General features: G+C 41.6%; 1 protein-coding gene across 1 annotated transcript in view; it reads right to left on the minus strand.

The window, feature by feature from the left end:
• The window catches only part of LOC134314833 (regulating synaptic membrane exocytosis protein 1-like), a 92,795-nt gene that overhangs the window by 21,925 nt on the left and 53,817 nt on the right, over positions 1–17,053 (minus strand). The window contains exons 5-18 of the mRNA XM_062995592.1: positions 15,478–16,343; positions 10,900–10,940; positions 9,475–9,585; positions 9,223–9,322; positions 8,037–8,160; positions 7,823–7,869; positions 7,587–7,702; positions 7,370–7,500; positions 5,876–6,047; positions 5,635–5,788; positions 4,139–4,195; positions 1,737–1,929; positions 1,498–1,593; positions 69–131 (exon numbers count right to left, since the gene is read on the minus strand). Of these exons, the coding sequence (XP_062851662.1) occupies positions 69–131; positions 1,498–1,593; positions 1,737–1,929; positions 4,139–4,195; positions 5,635–5,788; positions 5,876–6,047; positions 7,370–7,500; positions 7,587–7,702; positions 7,823–7,869; positions 8,037–8,160; positions 9,223–9,322; positions 9,475–9,585; positions 10,900–10,940; positions 15,478–16,343 (2,271 nt within the window). The remainder of the gene's footprint in view (positions 1–68; positions 132–1,497; positions 1,594–1,736; positions 1,930–4,138; positions 4,196–5,634; positions 5,789–5,875; positions 6,048–7,369; positions 7,501–7,586; positions 7,703–7,822; positions 7,870–8,036; positions 8,161–9,222; positions 9,323–9,474; positions 9,586–10,899; positions 10,941–15,477; positions 16,344–17,053) is intronic.

Raw genomic sequence — 17,053 nt, forward strand, 5'->3', positions numbered from 1 at the left:
ACACGTAACAAAGTGATGTTGATAAACAGTAATCTATTTAAAGATCCACTCCTGGCCCAGCGGTTTACCTTTGGAAGTGCAGGCACTCTGCGCTCCTACCCCACACTGATCTGTGTGTCAAGGTGGCCTCACTGCAATTAGCATTGAGATGGGTGACACATGAGAAGGTAAAGATACATCAAGCAAAATGATAAACAAGCAAACACAAGAAGAGTGCATGGATATAACAGGACTTGGAGCTGAGTGTCCTAAACCAGAGAAATTAATTAAGAAGCACTCCTAGATAAACTAGCACTACATCAATCTATTAGCAATCATGTCACCTGGAGACTATAGAACTAAATGAGGGTCTTTACTGGAATACAGGATCAATGATGAAATCACAAATTAAGGATTGTGGATTGTGGAATTAATCCTGTTCAGAGAAACAGGTGGCTTTATATGAACATGGACGTAAACCACTATGGAACTTTCAGGATGCTAAACCTGGTAGCTGGATGTGTAAATTTACTTAATAGAATGTGTTATGAAATGGAAATGCATAAAAAATAAATTATTACACCATCATTCACAGTCATATCTTATATCTTATAAACACCGGAACCAGAGGTTTAAAAGCCCTCTTCAACATTCTCATTGGCAATTATTCTAAGGCTTTTTTAATAAATTTAGGTGACAATTTATCTAAACGTTACCCACAGCACATAAGTTCATCATAACTCATAAACATTAATAAAATAATTTATCAAGCAATGCTGGAGCAAACTAGTGGGGTGACACTACAAGTTTTGTGTGTAACTGACATAAAATTGAAGACATCAAAATCAATTAATCAATCAAAATTGTTAAGATGAACCATTACGCTAAAGCTACAGCTTTATATTTAATTGAAAGAATTATTATGATTTTAACATGTTTAACATAAAGTGATCCTCAAATACAGTGAATGTCCCATGTGTATCTTTTAAAGCTTAAGTTTAGCAGGAAAGTGTTCATGCTTTTGGTCTGAACTGCTCTGTATTTGTTGAAGCACTAACAAATACATTTCACAACGTTATATTAATATATAAGGGTAATGTGGGTGCCACACAGATGAGAACTTGATGGGCTTAAATCTTGCTTCCAGGAAGGTTGTCTGTGTGCCCTGTGATGGACTGGCACCAGAGTCAGGATAAAATATTATTATTAAAGACGAGTAAATAAATAGATGCTCTCCTAACGGTGGCATTCATTTTGGCTTAGGGGCAAATTGTAATTCTATTGCAATAAAAGTATAGACCTAATTATTGGGACAAAAAAAAGTTATGGTTTACACATGTTATGGTAAACAGGCATATTAAAAATAAGTGTAAATACTCATAATTTTTATATTGATCAAAACAATTGTGATAATCAGCTGCGTTCTTGCATAATATGTAGAAAAACACCCAAGCGTTAAAAAGCTCTGTTATAAGGGACTGAAGATCATGTAATGTGCAGGCATAGCCACTTGTTTACCTGTCATCTACATATTCTCTCTCCTGGACATGACCCCGTTCGTAGAAGCGGTTGGGGGAACGAGACCTGCGACTGTGCTGCGCCTCATCCAAACTCCTGGAGAGAGACAGAGTGATAAAGATCAGTGCTACTGATTTTGCTGTTTTCATATTTTAATACTCTTTAAGCCTGTTTCTGTTGTTAGTGTCACTTCTCCCATGCTTATCTGGTTACAAGTTACTTAAAGCAGTGTGTCGTACCTCTGCATGGGGATGTTGGGAGGCCGTGACCTGGCCATGCTCTCCTCCTCTCTGTGAGGTGATGCTGATCGAGAGCGATGATGTGTCGACCTCTGCTGCTCAGGAACCTCCAGTGAAGTCCGTTCTCTCTCCCTCTCTCGCTCTCTCTCTCTACCCCTCTCACGCTCTTTTTCTCTCGGCCGGCTCTCTGCTGCTATTAACCATCCGAATACACACAAACCATTTTCACTATTGCAAATATAGGTACTGTGTATAAAAGCAAAATATAAAAACACATGTATAGAGATTTCAGACATACATGCAAAAATGAGAAGATTCAACAGCAGATACATCTGTTCACTGTACAATTAAACTTCTGTGCCAGGAACAAATGTGTTTGTTTATTATTTGTTTATCATATGTGTTTCATTACATGTCTAAGCACCTGATAGCTATTGTTGTGGCTGCAACACATGAATTGAAATTAGAAGGGTTGTCCCAATACTTTTGTCCATACACTCACTCACTTTCCTAACCTCTTATCCAATTAGGGTCGCGGGGGGTGGTGCTAGAGCCTATCCCAGCTTTTCAATGGGCGCAAGGCACACAGTAACACCCTGGACGGGGCGCCAGTCCATCGCAAGGCAGACACACACATATACACACACACACACACACACATACACTCACCCATTCACCTATAGGGCAATTCAGTGTCTCCAATTAACCTGACTGCATGTTGTTGGACTGTGGGAGGAAACCGGGGCTCTTGGAGGAAACCCACGCAGACACAGGGAGAACATGCAAACTCCACACAGAAAGGACCCGGACCGCCCCACCTGGGGATCGAACCCAGGACCTTCTTAGCCACCGTGCCGATTTAGGTATCGTAAAGATTTTAATGTTAGACATATTAGAACAACCAAATAAAAGTAATTGTTACATGTCAGTTTTTACTACATTAAGTGCTGCTAAAAAGCATTAGCTTTACTGAGAAGCTTCTATTTACTGGACCAGACTTTATGTATTACACTTTATAAACCATGACATATAATACATTCTCCAATTTATTAACCTCCAAATTGAAGTGAGCAATAATATTGGGAATTTACCAAATAATATACAAAACACCTTTCATGACCCCACTTCCAGCCACATTTATACAAACCTTGTTTGATAGCTCATTGTGTAACTTTGCAATGCCTGCAGTCAAAACAGATGTGGTGCTTTTGGAGGATAACACTCGGATATCAAGGACACACTACCACAAACACGTTATCATGCGTGCATAGACAATAAAAGAGAGAAACACACAACACAGAGCACACGTCCTACGCTTTTTTTAAAGATGTTCCTGTGGACATCTTACACTGTGCACTGTGTGCATGGTCTTTACTACTTTGCTACAAAGAAAAGCACTGAAGACGCAACACTGTCCATGGAGACCACAAGTAATGTTCTAGTTTAATACTACATAAAACAGTGATTACTTTTCCAGTACAGTTACCACATAGGTGCACTTGGTTTGTGTTTAATTATTAATAATCTACTGCTGTGCACAATTTATTAGTGCACTCACATCATCTATCAGACTTATAATCTCAATGCCATCTATGGTAGGACCCTAAAAATGCTGCACGCAACCTCTTCCGAACAAAGCTGAGAGAGCGCTGTGTACAGTTTTAATAAGCACATATCCAAAAACAGCTGCTAGCAATAACAGCTGGATCTCAAGCAGATAGTGTTTTCTTTATTTTATGGTCTACTCTAGAAAACTGTGTCTGATTAAAGTTGTTTGCAACTTTATTCATGTAAGTTAAGTACATTTTAATGCACCCACATAGCAACAAAGGTGCTACAGTCAGGATTGTATACCAACCTAAATGGCAGAAGAAGTATAGGAACTTCATACCATATATCCAAAAGTATGTGGACACAACTTTTAATGAATTTGTTAATGGATCTTGATTTGGCATATATAAACATTGGGTTACCACATACTTTTGGCCATGAAGTATTAGGCTTTGCAAAGCAGCCACTGTTTGACTCTTAAACAAGGCCCGTAACCATATTGGCTCCAGGGGCGGCACACAGTTGCTAACCCTGGAAATTAATTTCATTGTACTGTACTCAGGTACACATATAAATGACAAATATGCATTTAATTCTATACTAAGTGAACCAAATAAGCTATCTACTGGGTGTAATTCACTGTTTATTTGCAGGAAAGTATTTTAAAATGACATTTTTTATGCTAAATACATTATAAGGCCTGCCATTGGTGCCACTGTCGCCTCAACCAGCAGATGCTTTTAGTAGAAGTAAAAAGCTCACTACTGACTCAGTGTTTTTCTCTTTTTGTATCTACAGCACAAATCACATTATTAGTGTAGAGGTTGGTGATGTCATGCCCCCCCACCCACCTGCAGCCACTACGCCAATACCATCATCATAATCTGATTCTGTGATACGCTGAGAGCCTGCACAGACATACACGTACAAACACAGACAGACACCAGACAGATATGTTGATAAATGCACAAGACAGATGGGTAAGTCACAGGCATAAATGTATACATGAACACATGCATATGTTCAGGTTAAGGTTTAAGTTTAAAAGGCTTTATTGTTATTACAGCTATAAACAAGTACATTCTGAAACAAAACAACATTACTTTAGGACCAGGATGCAACACAGAACACAAGTGCAAACAACGCAATGTTGACAACGCAAAAAAAGACTTTTTGGGTCCCAAAAAGGAGCAAAAACGGGACCCAAAGGTAAGTGTGGTGTTGGTTAGTACACGGTACTGAATAAATGTAGAAGCAGTTTATAACAGCCAATGAACATTTTGCACGTTTTGGGGGACTGGAGGGAATCGGAGTAACCACAAGAAACAAACAGGTAAATTAAGAACATGCCAAACTTTATAGGGGACATGGGGAAAAAAAACATGACACACTTTTTAAAGACATTGACTAAAGCGGCCAACTGGACCACTGTGCTGTCTCAATAATCGCTCACTCACTCACTCACTCACTTTCTTAACTGCTTATCCTATCAGGGTCGCGGGAGCCTACTCCAGCTTTTCAGTGGGCTCAAGGCACACAGTAACACCCTGGACGGGGCGCCAGTCCATCGCAGGGCAGACACAAATACACATCCATTCACCTATAGGGCAATTCAGTGTCTCCAATGAACCTGACTGCATGTTTTTGGACTGTGGAAGGAAACCAGAGCTCCTGGAAGAAAACCCACACAGACACGGGGAGAACATGCAAACGATCGAACCCAGGACCTTCTTGTTGTGAGGCGACAGTGCTACCCACTTAGCCACCGTGCCACCCGTCTCAATAATCATTAATGTAATTATATTTTCTTTTAATTATTATTATTATTATTATTTGTTATTTACTTTATTTAACATATGTTTTTAAAAAGGTCCACATTTATGTCTCTAAACTGCAATAAATTCAACACCCAGCTCTGCATTCCCACATCCCAAACTTCTCATATTGTAAAAGCTGCATCCATCAAACAGTGGTAGCCTAGTGGGTAGAGTTTTGGGCTTTGGTCTATCAATCAAAAGGTTAAGAGTCTGAATCCTGGCTCTGCCATGCTGCCACTGTTGGGCCCTTGAGCAAGGCCCTTAACCCACTCTGCTCCAGGGGCACCATACAATGGGATACGTGCTGGAATACGTGAAGAATTTCATTGTACTGTACACATGTATATGTATATATGACAAATAAAGGCATTCTATTTGTAAATGTCTAGCAGTACTAAGCCAACCCTGATGGTAACAAATAAACATGCTTTGATTAGTGACAAATAATCCTGAAGAAACACTTTGTATTCCTCCTACCAGACTTTGCACACATTTAAATACAACAGCATTAAGACTTCCTTAATACTCACGCTGCAGCTTCTTGGTGGGTGTGTCATTGTGGGTATTTCTACGTGGCAAGTATGGCGAGGGGTGGGGTAGTGGAATGGAGGACAGATCGTGAACCTGCAGCTTGTACCAGTGGGGCTTATCGTCCAGCAGAGCTGTCTCCAGCTCGATCAGGATCTGCATGACGTAAATACATGACAAGATGTTGATCATAAGAGTCTTAGTTTAAGCCCAAAAAACCCCCAATTCTTTTTCTTTACGTGCCTCTCCTAGAAAAATGCTGGCTTCATCCTGAACTTTTGGCTGGTCCCAGACTGTGATCTCCAGCATGTGCTCTCGGAAGTCTCGCCGGTGTACATGTGAGTACACAAAGGTCTGGTTCCACTTGGGCTCTAAACTCTTTTTGACCGTCTTTGTTCTCCGCTTGCTTTTATCACTGAGAAGTCACAACAAATGACAACAGAGGCACATAACTACTAACTCAAAATGCTGTAGAACCAAACTATTGTTAGGGTGTCTTCACAGTAGGCATTGATTGTTCTTAAATTTCAGCGAACACTTAATATTTTATGCATTTTCCTCCCAATCTAGTTGTATCCAATTCCCCGATCATATTTCTTCTCTACTGCTGCAGACTTCCATTCTTGACCAAGAAGAGCCATGACTACCACACACCCTAACGTGCAGTAGCCGGCCGCTTCTTTTCACTTGTATGAAGCATGATCAAATGGAGATCTGTATTGTGCACGGAGAGCCATGCATAGATCTCCATTATCCCCGTCTCTGTGCAGATGCCATTAATCAGCCAGCACAGGTCGTAATAACAAACAACTGCAGCCTGTAATGGAGAAAGTGGATAGAACAGAGATAGTGCAGAATTGAGAACTGGCTGAGAACCCAATATGACAGGCTGCTCTGGCCTGAGTGGGATTCTTTAGAACCAGCCAGAACTGGCAATGCACTCTAACCACACCAGGTGGTACATTTAACGTACATTATAAGTGGTGACCGATTCAGAAAATGGACGTCTCACAGCTGTAGTATATGGTGAGGCATTGGTAAGGCATTTCAGCCACACCCACTCACCCACCACTAATAAATTATATGTATTCAACTTTGTAGCAACAGTTTGGGGAAGACCTTAACCAGTGTGACTGTACACTAGTGCACAAAATGAAGTTTATAAGGACATCTGTATCTGAACTTAACCCCATTCATCACCTTTGAGATTAATTGTTATGCTGATTAACTAACATAACTTCTTAACTAACGTAATAGCACAACCCCTACACACACACTCTTTTAAAACATTCCCAGAAGAGTGGAAGTTATTATAGTAGCAAAGGAGAATTCAACTCTACAGTAATGTCCTTCGTTTTGTTATGGGATGTCTAACAAACTATGGTGTCTACATACTTTAGGCCAGACAAAACAGTGGACAAGAGTAGCATACTTTGAAGTAATCAGTATGACAGCATAGTAATGAGAAGTTTTTAGCACCGATCTGCCCTCTAGTGGATAGATTGTGTACTTGTTCAAACACACAATGGTGCATGTGTGAGTGTTGCTTAGTTTACACACTCAAACAGTCATGCAGCAAGTAAAAGCGCAGGTTAATGAAGGCCTTGTGTACAAAATGCTCCTTCTATTAAAAATTCCCTTAGTAAGCGAAGATAAAAGAGTATACACTGGATTGCATTTGTTCAGCTGCAGTTTGTCTTTAAAGATCTGTGTAAGTGTAAGTATCTGTGTAAGCACCTTCTATCTGGAAGGAAGTACATTTTGACGTAAGGGTTTCTGGGTCGTCCATCCGGTCTGGTGGGCAGGTCTTTAGCCTGCAGGACGTTTACTATTAACTGATGGCCCACCTTATCATACCACATTTTCACCTGTAATAAAAAAAGACTGGTTTTAGAAACACCCTCATGACAAAGATAGTAGAGGGCAGTAGTATGTTGAGTGGTGTTGTATCCACCGAGAGCTGTCCAGGTAGGAGCTGGGGAGCGTCTCTCAGGCCGCTGGGGCTGGATGGGGACAGGACAGATATAGATGGTCGCTCCATTTTTTGTGACTCGAAGGAACTTGAGCCTGCTGCAGAGACACAGAGACAACAGACATTGCTAACATCAGAACTTACAGCATGGAAAGTTCTGAGTAATGTAAAAATACTACAAAAGAACATTTTCAAGAGCTGTTTATAAAATGACTTACTAGATTCTAATGGAGGGTGTGAGGTTTCTGGTATTCTGGGTATGTCACTAAAATTAAAAGAGCAATTTAGACTCTCCAAATAAGACTCTCCATAAATAAACACATCCTTATAAATAGACTTTTTACTCTTTATGCTTTAAATATCCTGCAGATCATTAACTAGTGCAAAAAGAACTGATGTACTGAACATGTAGACTGGTAATGTAAGACTTACCCAATGGGCCTTGAAACAATTAATTCAACCTGTGATTCTGATTGGGAATCCAAAATAATATTGTAAACTTCTTTTGTGGTTAATCCAGGTAATGATTTATTATTCCACTGTAGCACCTCGTCTCCTACAGACAGAAAAACACAGAATTTATTCAATCAAAGAGCAAACATTATAATAACCATTATAAAAATGTTTTGCAGGTCTTTTTGCAAGCCATTGCTTTTTCATTGCTCCACTTACCATATAGAAGCACTTTGTAGTTCTACAATTACTGACTGTAGTCCATCTGTTTTTTAGCCTGCTTTCACCCTGTTCTTTAATGGTCAGGACCCCCACAGGACCACCACAGAGCAGATATTATTTAGGTGTTGGATCATTCTCAGCACTGCAGTGACACTGACATGGTGGTGGTGTGTTAGTGTGTTGTGCTGGTATGAGTGGATCAGACACAGCAGCGCTGCTGGAGTTTTTAAATACCAAGTCCACTCACTGTCCACTCTATCAGACACTCCTACCTAGTTGGTCCACCTTGTAGATGTCAGAGACGATCACTCATCTTTTGCTGCTGTTTGAGTTGATCATCTTCTAGACCTTCATCAGTGGTTACAGGACGCTGCCCACAGGGCGCTGTTGGCTGGATATTATTGGTTGGTGGACTATTCTCAGTCCAGCAGTGACAGTGAGGTGTTTAAAAACTCCATCAGCGCTGCTGTGTCTGATCCACTCATACCAGCACAACACACACTAACACACCACCACCATGTCAGTGTCACTGCAGTGCTGAGAATAATCCACCACCTAAATAATACCTGCTCTGTAGTGGTCCTGGGAGAGTCCTGACCATTGAAGAACAGCGTGATAGGGGGCTAACAAAGCATGCAGAGAAACAGATGGACTACAGTCAGTAATTGTAGAACTACAAAGTGCTTCTATATGGTAAGTGAAGCTGATAAAATGGACAGTGAGTGTAGAAACAAGGAGGTGGTTTTAATGTTATGGCTGATCGATGTATATTACTGTCATATGGTTACAATGTCAAATTTTAATCAACCACTTTACCCTGGTCAGGGTCTCTGCAGTTCTGCTTGAACCAGATCTTATAGCCGTGAGCTAGCGGAATAAGAACACTGCGCCACCCAGACGCCCTAATCACCTGCATCGAAAGACAAATTTAAAATGAGCTCACCTGGTCGTAAATGGCCCACAATGTCTGCCAGGCTTCCCTTTTTAACTTTGTTGATGAAGGCCCCTAGTCTCCCTGTTTCTGTGATTTTCCCACCTACAACCTACATATCACAAAACAACACAACACAATCAGTAAGAGGAAATAAGCTTCAAAGCTGTGGTTAATTATTTTGTAGTGTGTGGTGTTGTCTGTAGGTGAAAGGATGCGTGTAGCAGAATGTACTTGTTGTGAGAGCTGTGTGAATGAGCTGACCTTTAACCCCAGCATTGCTCCAGCCTCTTTGGACATGGCTGTGCGCTTGCTCAGAGTGATTCGACCGATTAAATGATCACCTTCCTTGGAGGGTTGCCATGTAACCGGATGCTGGAAGAACAAGACCGGGATTTAATCCCATCACAGACGGAGCTTTTTCATTACATCAAACCCTTACATCAGCTTTACTCACTTATATACACGGTTATATAAGGCCTTAGTGCACTAAGAATAAACTAATAACTTACTTTAACTTAGTGTTTTAGTTACAATAACCCACTTTACATACACTATAAGCACACACACAAATTACATTTACATTGCTGGCTCACACAAACCAGATTCATGTTGTGTAATTTCAACATGACGTGGTTATATGGGTTAAAAAGGACTTTTTTGTCCGTCTGTTTATGTATTATACACCACTAATACGCAGAAGCATTACTCACTTCTGCCCCCTCAAACAAGACAAAAATAAGTAGTAAAGTGCCAGGAGGAAGTAAAGATTTAGAGCCGCATTAAAAATGGCAACCTTAGTTTACAACTTAAATTCAGGAATTAACTTCAGAAAATCGTAAAATCTGAAAACATTAAGAACATTAAGAAGTTGAGCATATCTGTACCTCATTTATTAATTCATTTATTGTCTGTTTTCCCACTGCTATATTCTGGTCTGGGTCACAGTGGGAGTGATTTACTGGACGGAAGGCAGAAAACACCTCAGACAGGTTGCCAGTTGCTACACTATTTTAGTTATTTTATTTCACAATGGCATTTTTGTTAAAAGCTGAATTATTTCATATTTAGTTCCCCTGATTTTGGCATTAAACCACTGTTCCATGTTCCTTTTAATAAGTGCACTGAAACTAGTTCTATTTATATTGGAACATGAAAGCCAAGGTATAGTTAATATGGATTGCCAACATTGAAATAGGCCAGCAAGTGGCACAGTAGGTAGCGATGTTGTCTCATAGCAAGAAGGGCTTGGGTTTGGGCCTTTTGTGTGGAGTTTTCCTCCCAGTTCTCCCACTGTTCTTGTGGATTTCCTCCCACAAGTCCAAATACATGCAGTCAGCCCAGTTGAAGCTATTAAATATTTCCTCAAGTGTGTGTGTGTGTGTGTGTGTGTGTGTGTGTGTGCACTGTGAGGAACTGGCAACCTGTCTGTGAGGTTCTCTGTTTAGTTATTATGTTTATATGTTTTTTTTATATTATATTTTTAATATATTATTAATTTTTGAATTTGTTTTTGACCCAGAAGATAAACAACACAACAAATTATCAAAATATCTTAAAAAGTTATTATAAATTATTAAAAACATCCTACAACACATATCAATTACATCAAGTGCATGTCATTTTTTTTTATCTTTACTTAAACATAATAATGTATAATTTGTTATCAGATGAGCTGGAGGTACTTACATGCCATGCTGTGGGATCGAGAGGGTAGCACTCCAAGTCTCCTGCAGCAAAAATGGAAGAGATTTCAGTAAGACCTCAGAACAGACAGCGCAACACAAACACAGCACTTCTCTACTGACGAGCTGCTGCTTTATGCTATCCAGAATTCCAGCCCTGCTGTTTACACTCACAGATCTCTGTTTACTAAAGATGACCACTTTGGAAGAACATACTCTGCCAACTGTCACCCTAAAGCACACCCAGCACTGTTCACCCAGCAGAACGGCAGCAGGAACAGAGATTAATGAGACTTTTGTTTGAGTCTAAGAGCTGCATTATGTCTCCTGACTGTGGAAGCTGAATGACATGCAATGGTGTCCAGTACTGACTTAGAGTCGGCCTCAGGTCTTTCCATGACGCTAGCCTCATATTTACTCTTGGCATGTTTTATGCTCATTTCTACGTACATCAGACTTCTTCATTTTCTGCACCTATTGCAAGTGTGGTTGGAACTATGTAGCTTGATAAATAGAAATGTTGTCCAGATACTTCTGAATTTATGCACAGCATGTATTTGTACTTTTGTATTCAAACTTAATAGCAAAGTGGAACATGGATGGCTGTCTAATGTGCTAGCTCACCCTGCCAAGGCTCAACTCTCAACTTAGTAGTAAAGCATTTAATGTGTGTACTTGTGTCCTCTAACATACTCAACAGCTTTTAATGGTAAGGTGTTTGGCAGTGTATACAACTCTATCAACCTCATTCGTATTTCCTTAAGCTTTGCTGAGACCATTAAGTATTTGTTGTAAAGACAACGCTCACACAGGACTAAAAAATTAACCCATGCTGAAGAAGAGCTGGGCTTGTTTAAGCTAAGCTTTAACTATTCACTCAGTGAGCTTATCCTACAAGTGCTCTCCACCAGGATACAGACTCTAAGTAAAGCGTCTATAGTAAAGAGTATGAAAGAATGTGATGCTGTATTAAAAAATAGGTCTAAGTGGCATATTTACAATTACAGGTGAACGTAAACTGTAGTTTTCTGTTTTGCCACAGTTCCAGTTGGAGTGAACCTTGTGGTCTGGCATCACAGCTTTAACATAAAGAGGTGTGCCAGCTCCTGCGCTGATGCAGTGGACAGGAAGAAGCCGTGATATGTCATCCAGAGTGCATCAGTGCTCTTGAGTCACAGGTGATTGTCATTAAGAAAAAGGCAGATCACACTGTGACTGTGCGCTTCCTCTGCTGGCCAAAGTGTACCCCACAGCAGGGCGCGACTCAACGTGGGCGAGCTGCCGAGTCTTCATTCAACAGTGTCCCGTTACCTACGCAGATGGCACTGATTGCTAGTTAAACCATAATGCAATGTCATGTTGTGAACCAATACAGTTTTTACCAATACAGACAAATTATATGTACAGTGTATCACAAAAGTGAGTACACCCCTCACATTTCTGCAAATATTTTATTATATCTTTTCATGGGACAACACTATAGACATGAAACTTGGATATAACTTAGAGTAGTCAGTGTACAGCTTGTATAGCAGTGTAGATTTACTGTCTTCTGAAAATAACTCAACACACAGCCATTAATGTCTAAATAGCTGGCAACATAAGTGAGTACACCCCACAGTGAACATGTCCAAATTGTGCCCAAATGTGTCGTTGTCCCTCCCTGGTGTCATGTGTCAAGGTCCCAGGTGTAAATGGGGAGCAGGGCTGTTAAATTTGGTGTTTTGGGTACAATTCTCTCATACTGGCCACTGGATATTCAACATGGCACCTCATGGCAAAGAACTCTCTGAGGATGTGAGAAATAGAATTGTTGCTCTCCACAAAGATGGCCTGGGCTATAAGAAGATTGCTAACACCCTGAAACTGAGCTACAGCATGGTGGCCAAGGTCATACAGCGGTTTTCCAGGACAGGTTCCACTCGGAACAGGCTTCGCCAGGGTCGACCAAAGAAGTTGAGTCCACGTGTTCGGCGTCATATCCAGAGGTTGGCTTTAAAAAATAGACACATGAGTGCTGCCAGCATTGCTGCAGAGGTTGAAGACGTGGGAGGTCAGCCTGTCAGTGCTCAGACCATACGCCGCACACTGCATCAACTCGGTCTGCATGGTCGTCATCCAAGAAGGAAGCTGACGCACAAGAAAGCCCGCAAACAGTTTGCTGAAGACAAGCAGTCCAAGAACATGGATTACTGGAATGCCCTGTGGTCTGACGAGACCAAGATAAACTTGTTTGGCTCAGATGGTGTCCAGCATGTGTGGTGGCGCCCTGGTGAGAAGTACCAAGACAACTGTATCTTGCCTACAGTCAAGCATGGTGGTGGTAGCATCATGGTCTTGGGCTGCATGAGTGTTGCTGGCACTGGGGAGCTGCAGTTCATTGAGGGAAACATGAATTCCAACATGTACTGTGACATTCTGAAACAGAGCATGATCCCCTCCCTTCGAAAACTGGGCCTCATGGCAGTTTTCCAACAGGATAACGACCCCAAACACAACCTCCAAGATGACAACTGCCTTGCTGAGGAAGCTGAAGGTAAAGGTGATGGACTAAACCCAATTGAGCACCTGTGGCACATCCTCAAGTGGAAGGTGGAGGAGTTCAAGGTGTCTAACATCCACCAGCTCCGTGATGTCATCATGGAGGAGTGGAAGAGGATTCCAGTAGCAACCTGTGCAGCTCTGGTGAATTCCATGCCCAGGAGGGTTAAGGCAGTGCTGGATAATAATGGTGGTCACACAAAATATTGACACTTTGGGCACAATTTGGACATGTTCACTGTGGGGTGTACTCACTTATGTTGCCAGCTATTTAGACATTAATGGCTGTGTGTTGAGTTATTTTCAGAAGACAGTAAATCTACACTGCTATACAAGTTGTACACTGACTACTCTAAGTTATATCCAAGTTTCAGTTCTATAGTGTTGTCCCATGAAAAGATATAATAAAATATTTGCAGAAATGTGAGGGGTGTACTCACTTTTGTGATACACTGTATATTAATCTGGAATTGTCAGTATTAAAAAAAATCTAATAGACAAACAAAAAATATATTTTAGTCTTTAGTGATGTCAAATATGCTATTGTAAAGCAAAGCCAATTTTTCCCATAAAGCACAATAAAAAAACCTCTGGCATACGTCTCTATTCATATCCGCTGTGTGTATCAGTCCTCTTACCTGCTGTGTAAATGAAATCTCCCGGCTGTTAGTGAAGTCCTGCTACACTGATAAGAAAGACTGAATGTGCCCTTCCTGTTATTCTCTTCCTCTCCGTCTCTCTCACTCTCTGCTGTTTACATTTCTTCTCTGGCTTGTTTTAATACTCAGGTCTGTGTGCAACCACTTAGTCTGACAACACATCGCTACTATTAGCAAACTCTTCCCTTTAGTTCAGTTCTTGTTCAGTTCATTTGTCAAATTTTGTCAGAAAGATGACTGACTTTACAGCAGTATTTAAACTAAATCTACTAACCAAAAACACAAGTCACATTTTTTAAATAAATTTTTTTTATTTTGTTTTATGCATTTTCTCCCCTTTTTTCTCCCTTTTAGCGTGTCCAATTGCCCAATTGCATCATTCCTCCTCTCCACCAATGCAGATCCCTGCTCTCATTGAAGAGAACGAAGCTAACCCTCCGACACGTGGGCAGTGTGCCGTATGCATCTTATCACCTACACTTTGATGAGTGCAGTGCAGCTTAGCGTTGTGTACGGAGAGACACACCCTGAGAGCACTCTTTTCTCATCTCTGTGCAGGCGCCATCAATCAGCCAGCAGAGGTCATAATTGCACCAGTCATGAGAGAGAGACCCCATCAGGCTTAGTCCCGCCCATATCTGAACAACAGGCCAATCGCTGTTCATGTGGCCGTTCAGCCTCAGACGGCAGGCAGAGCTGAGATTCGATACGATGTATTCGAGATCCCAGCTCTGGTTCCAGCGTGTGTTTTTACTGCTGTTTCTGTTTCTCAGCACTGCAGTGACACTGACATGGTGGTGGTGTGTTAGTGTGTGTTGTGCTGTCACTGCTGGACTGAGAATAGTCCACCAACCAAAAATATCCAGCCAACAGTGCCCTGTGGGCAGCGTCCTGTGACCACTGATGAAGGTCTAGAAGATGACCAACTCAAACAGCAGCAACAGATGAGCGATCGTCTCTGACTTTACATCTACAAGGTGGACCAATTATGTAGGAGGGTCTAACAGAGTGGACAGTAAGTGGACACGGTATTTAAAAACTCCAGCAGCGCTGCTGATCCACTCATACCAGCACAACACACACTAACACACCACCACCATGTCATTGTCACTGCAGTGCTGAGAATGATCCGCCACCTAAATAATACCTGCACTGTGGTGGTCCTGTTGTGGTCCTGACCAATAAAGAACAGCATCAAAGCATGCTAAAAAGGTATGTAGAGAAACATATGGACTACAGTCAGTAATTGTAGAACTTTACTGTAGAAGTGCTTCTATATAGTAAGTGGAGCTGATAAAATGGACAGTGAGTGTAGAAACAAGAAGGTGGTTTTAATGTTATGGCTGATCAGTGTATAATAATAAAAAGTCATTAAGACCCACCTCTCTCGCTGACACTCTCAATCTCGCCGTCCTCACAGCTTGTGTACTCGGGAGTGGATCCAGCCTCTTCCTCAGAGCTGCTGACCGACATTTGCCGTTTGTTGCCGCCACGCTTTGACTTGTAGGGGCGGGGTGGAGGAGGCCGAAGGGACTCGGATTGGTCTGAGCTGAGCGAGTCATTCCGAAGCATGCTTTCATTTTTATCCCGTTTTGTCTTTCGTCCTACGGCGGCCGAGCCCGGCTCCAGGTTGCTGGGCTGAAACTTCCTGTTCCGGTCAGGAGGCTCCCTGAGTTCAGAGGTACCGGCGGGCAAAGTAGAACCCACACGAAACCCTGGGGCAGGCGGTTGAGGGGGGTTATTAGACTTAGAAGCCTGCGCTGCAGATCCTGCCGTGCCCCCCACGGTCCTCTCCCCTGTGTAACCTTGCTGTGGACTTTCCAGAGATGATTGGCGCTTTTCTGTCCATCCTCGGTTTGTTCTACATTTCACGCTTGCCCCGCCAGCCTCCCTCTCAGGCATGCCCGTTTCAGCCTGCTTTGACTGTGTTGCTTTTGGATGCACATGTTTTCCCTGGTCTACTGACTGAGCCTTCGCTAAATGTCGTGGCGCATTAGCATCAACTCGCTGTTCCTCCTGAGGTGGCCTCAGCTCACTCTCTGTCCTTCTCAGCTCCTTAACGCTCCCTCTCAGCTCAGCATTGCTACGATCCTGCGATCGAGTCTTGACCAGATGCCGGTTCTCTCTCTGAGTGTCTCCAGACTCCCACTCTTCTGAAGGTTGCGATTGGAGTTTGGACAGCCCTCGACGCCTTTCAGCCTTTGGGCCAGATTGGCCATTTTGATCTGAGGTTGATGATTGTTTTTTCCTGGTTAAGCAAAGAAAGTCCAGGATTAGAGAGGGATCTAATGTCACAGATAACTCACTAAAGGGTCACTATTTTTTATTTCATCATGTTTTACCATCACTTTATACTGGTTAGGGTCAGTACCCCTGAACAAGCGGTCTGGCTTCCCCTGAATCACTGGGCGTAATGCAGTAACACACCCAGTGTGTTTCAGGGCCTTGGTCATACCCTGCCACAGGCACAGCTAATCATGTCTGTATGATTCCAATGGTAGTAAACTAGCCTGATCACTATTTATGAATTATGTAAATTATTTATATAAAATTGAAAATAAAATTATTAGTTCATTGTTACATTTATATTACATTTACATTTTTGGCATTTAGCAGACGTCTTTGTCCAAAGCGACTTACATTACTGTTACAGCATGAAGTCTGAGCAATTGAGGGTTAAGAGCCTTGCTCAAGGGCCCAACAGCAGCAATCTGGCAGTGGTGGCTGCCACTAACGACTATTTTTCTATTGATTAATTTATAGACTATTTTATCGATTAGTCGATTAATCGAAACAATTAATTTTCCTTTAAATTTTTTTATTTAGAATCTCATTAAAGCTTCTTTTATTTTAACAACAAACTGAACTGTACTGCATAATAATATGGCACAAAACTAAATGTAAACAGGGTTTATGTCCATATTATCAAATTCTCAAGTGCTCCATATTAAACAAAGT

The sequence above is a fragment of the Trichomycterus rosablanca genome, chromosome 5 (assembly GCF_030014385.1).
Source record: "Trichomycterus rosablanca isolate fTriRos1 chromosome 5, fTriRos1.hap1, whole genome shotgun sequence".
In the NCBI taxonomy this organism is placed as follows: Eukaryota; Metazoa; Chordata; class Actinopteri; order Siluriformes; family Trichomycteridae; genus Trichomycterus; species Trichomycterus rosablanca.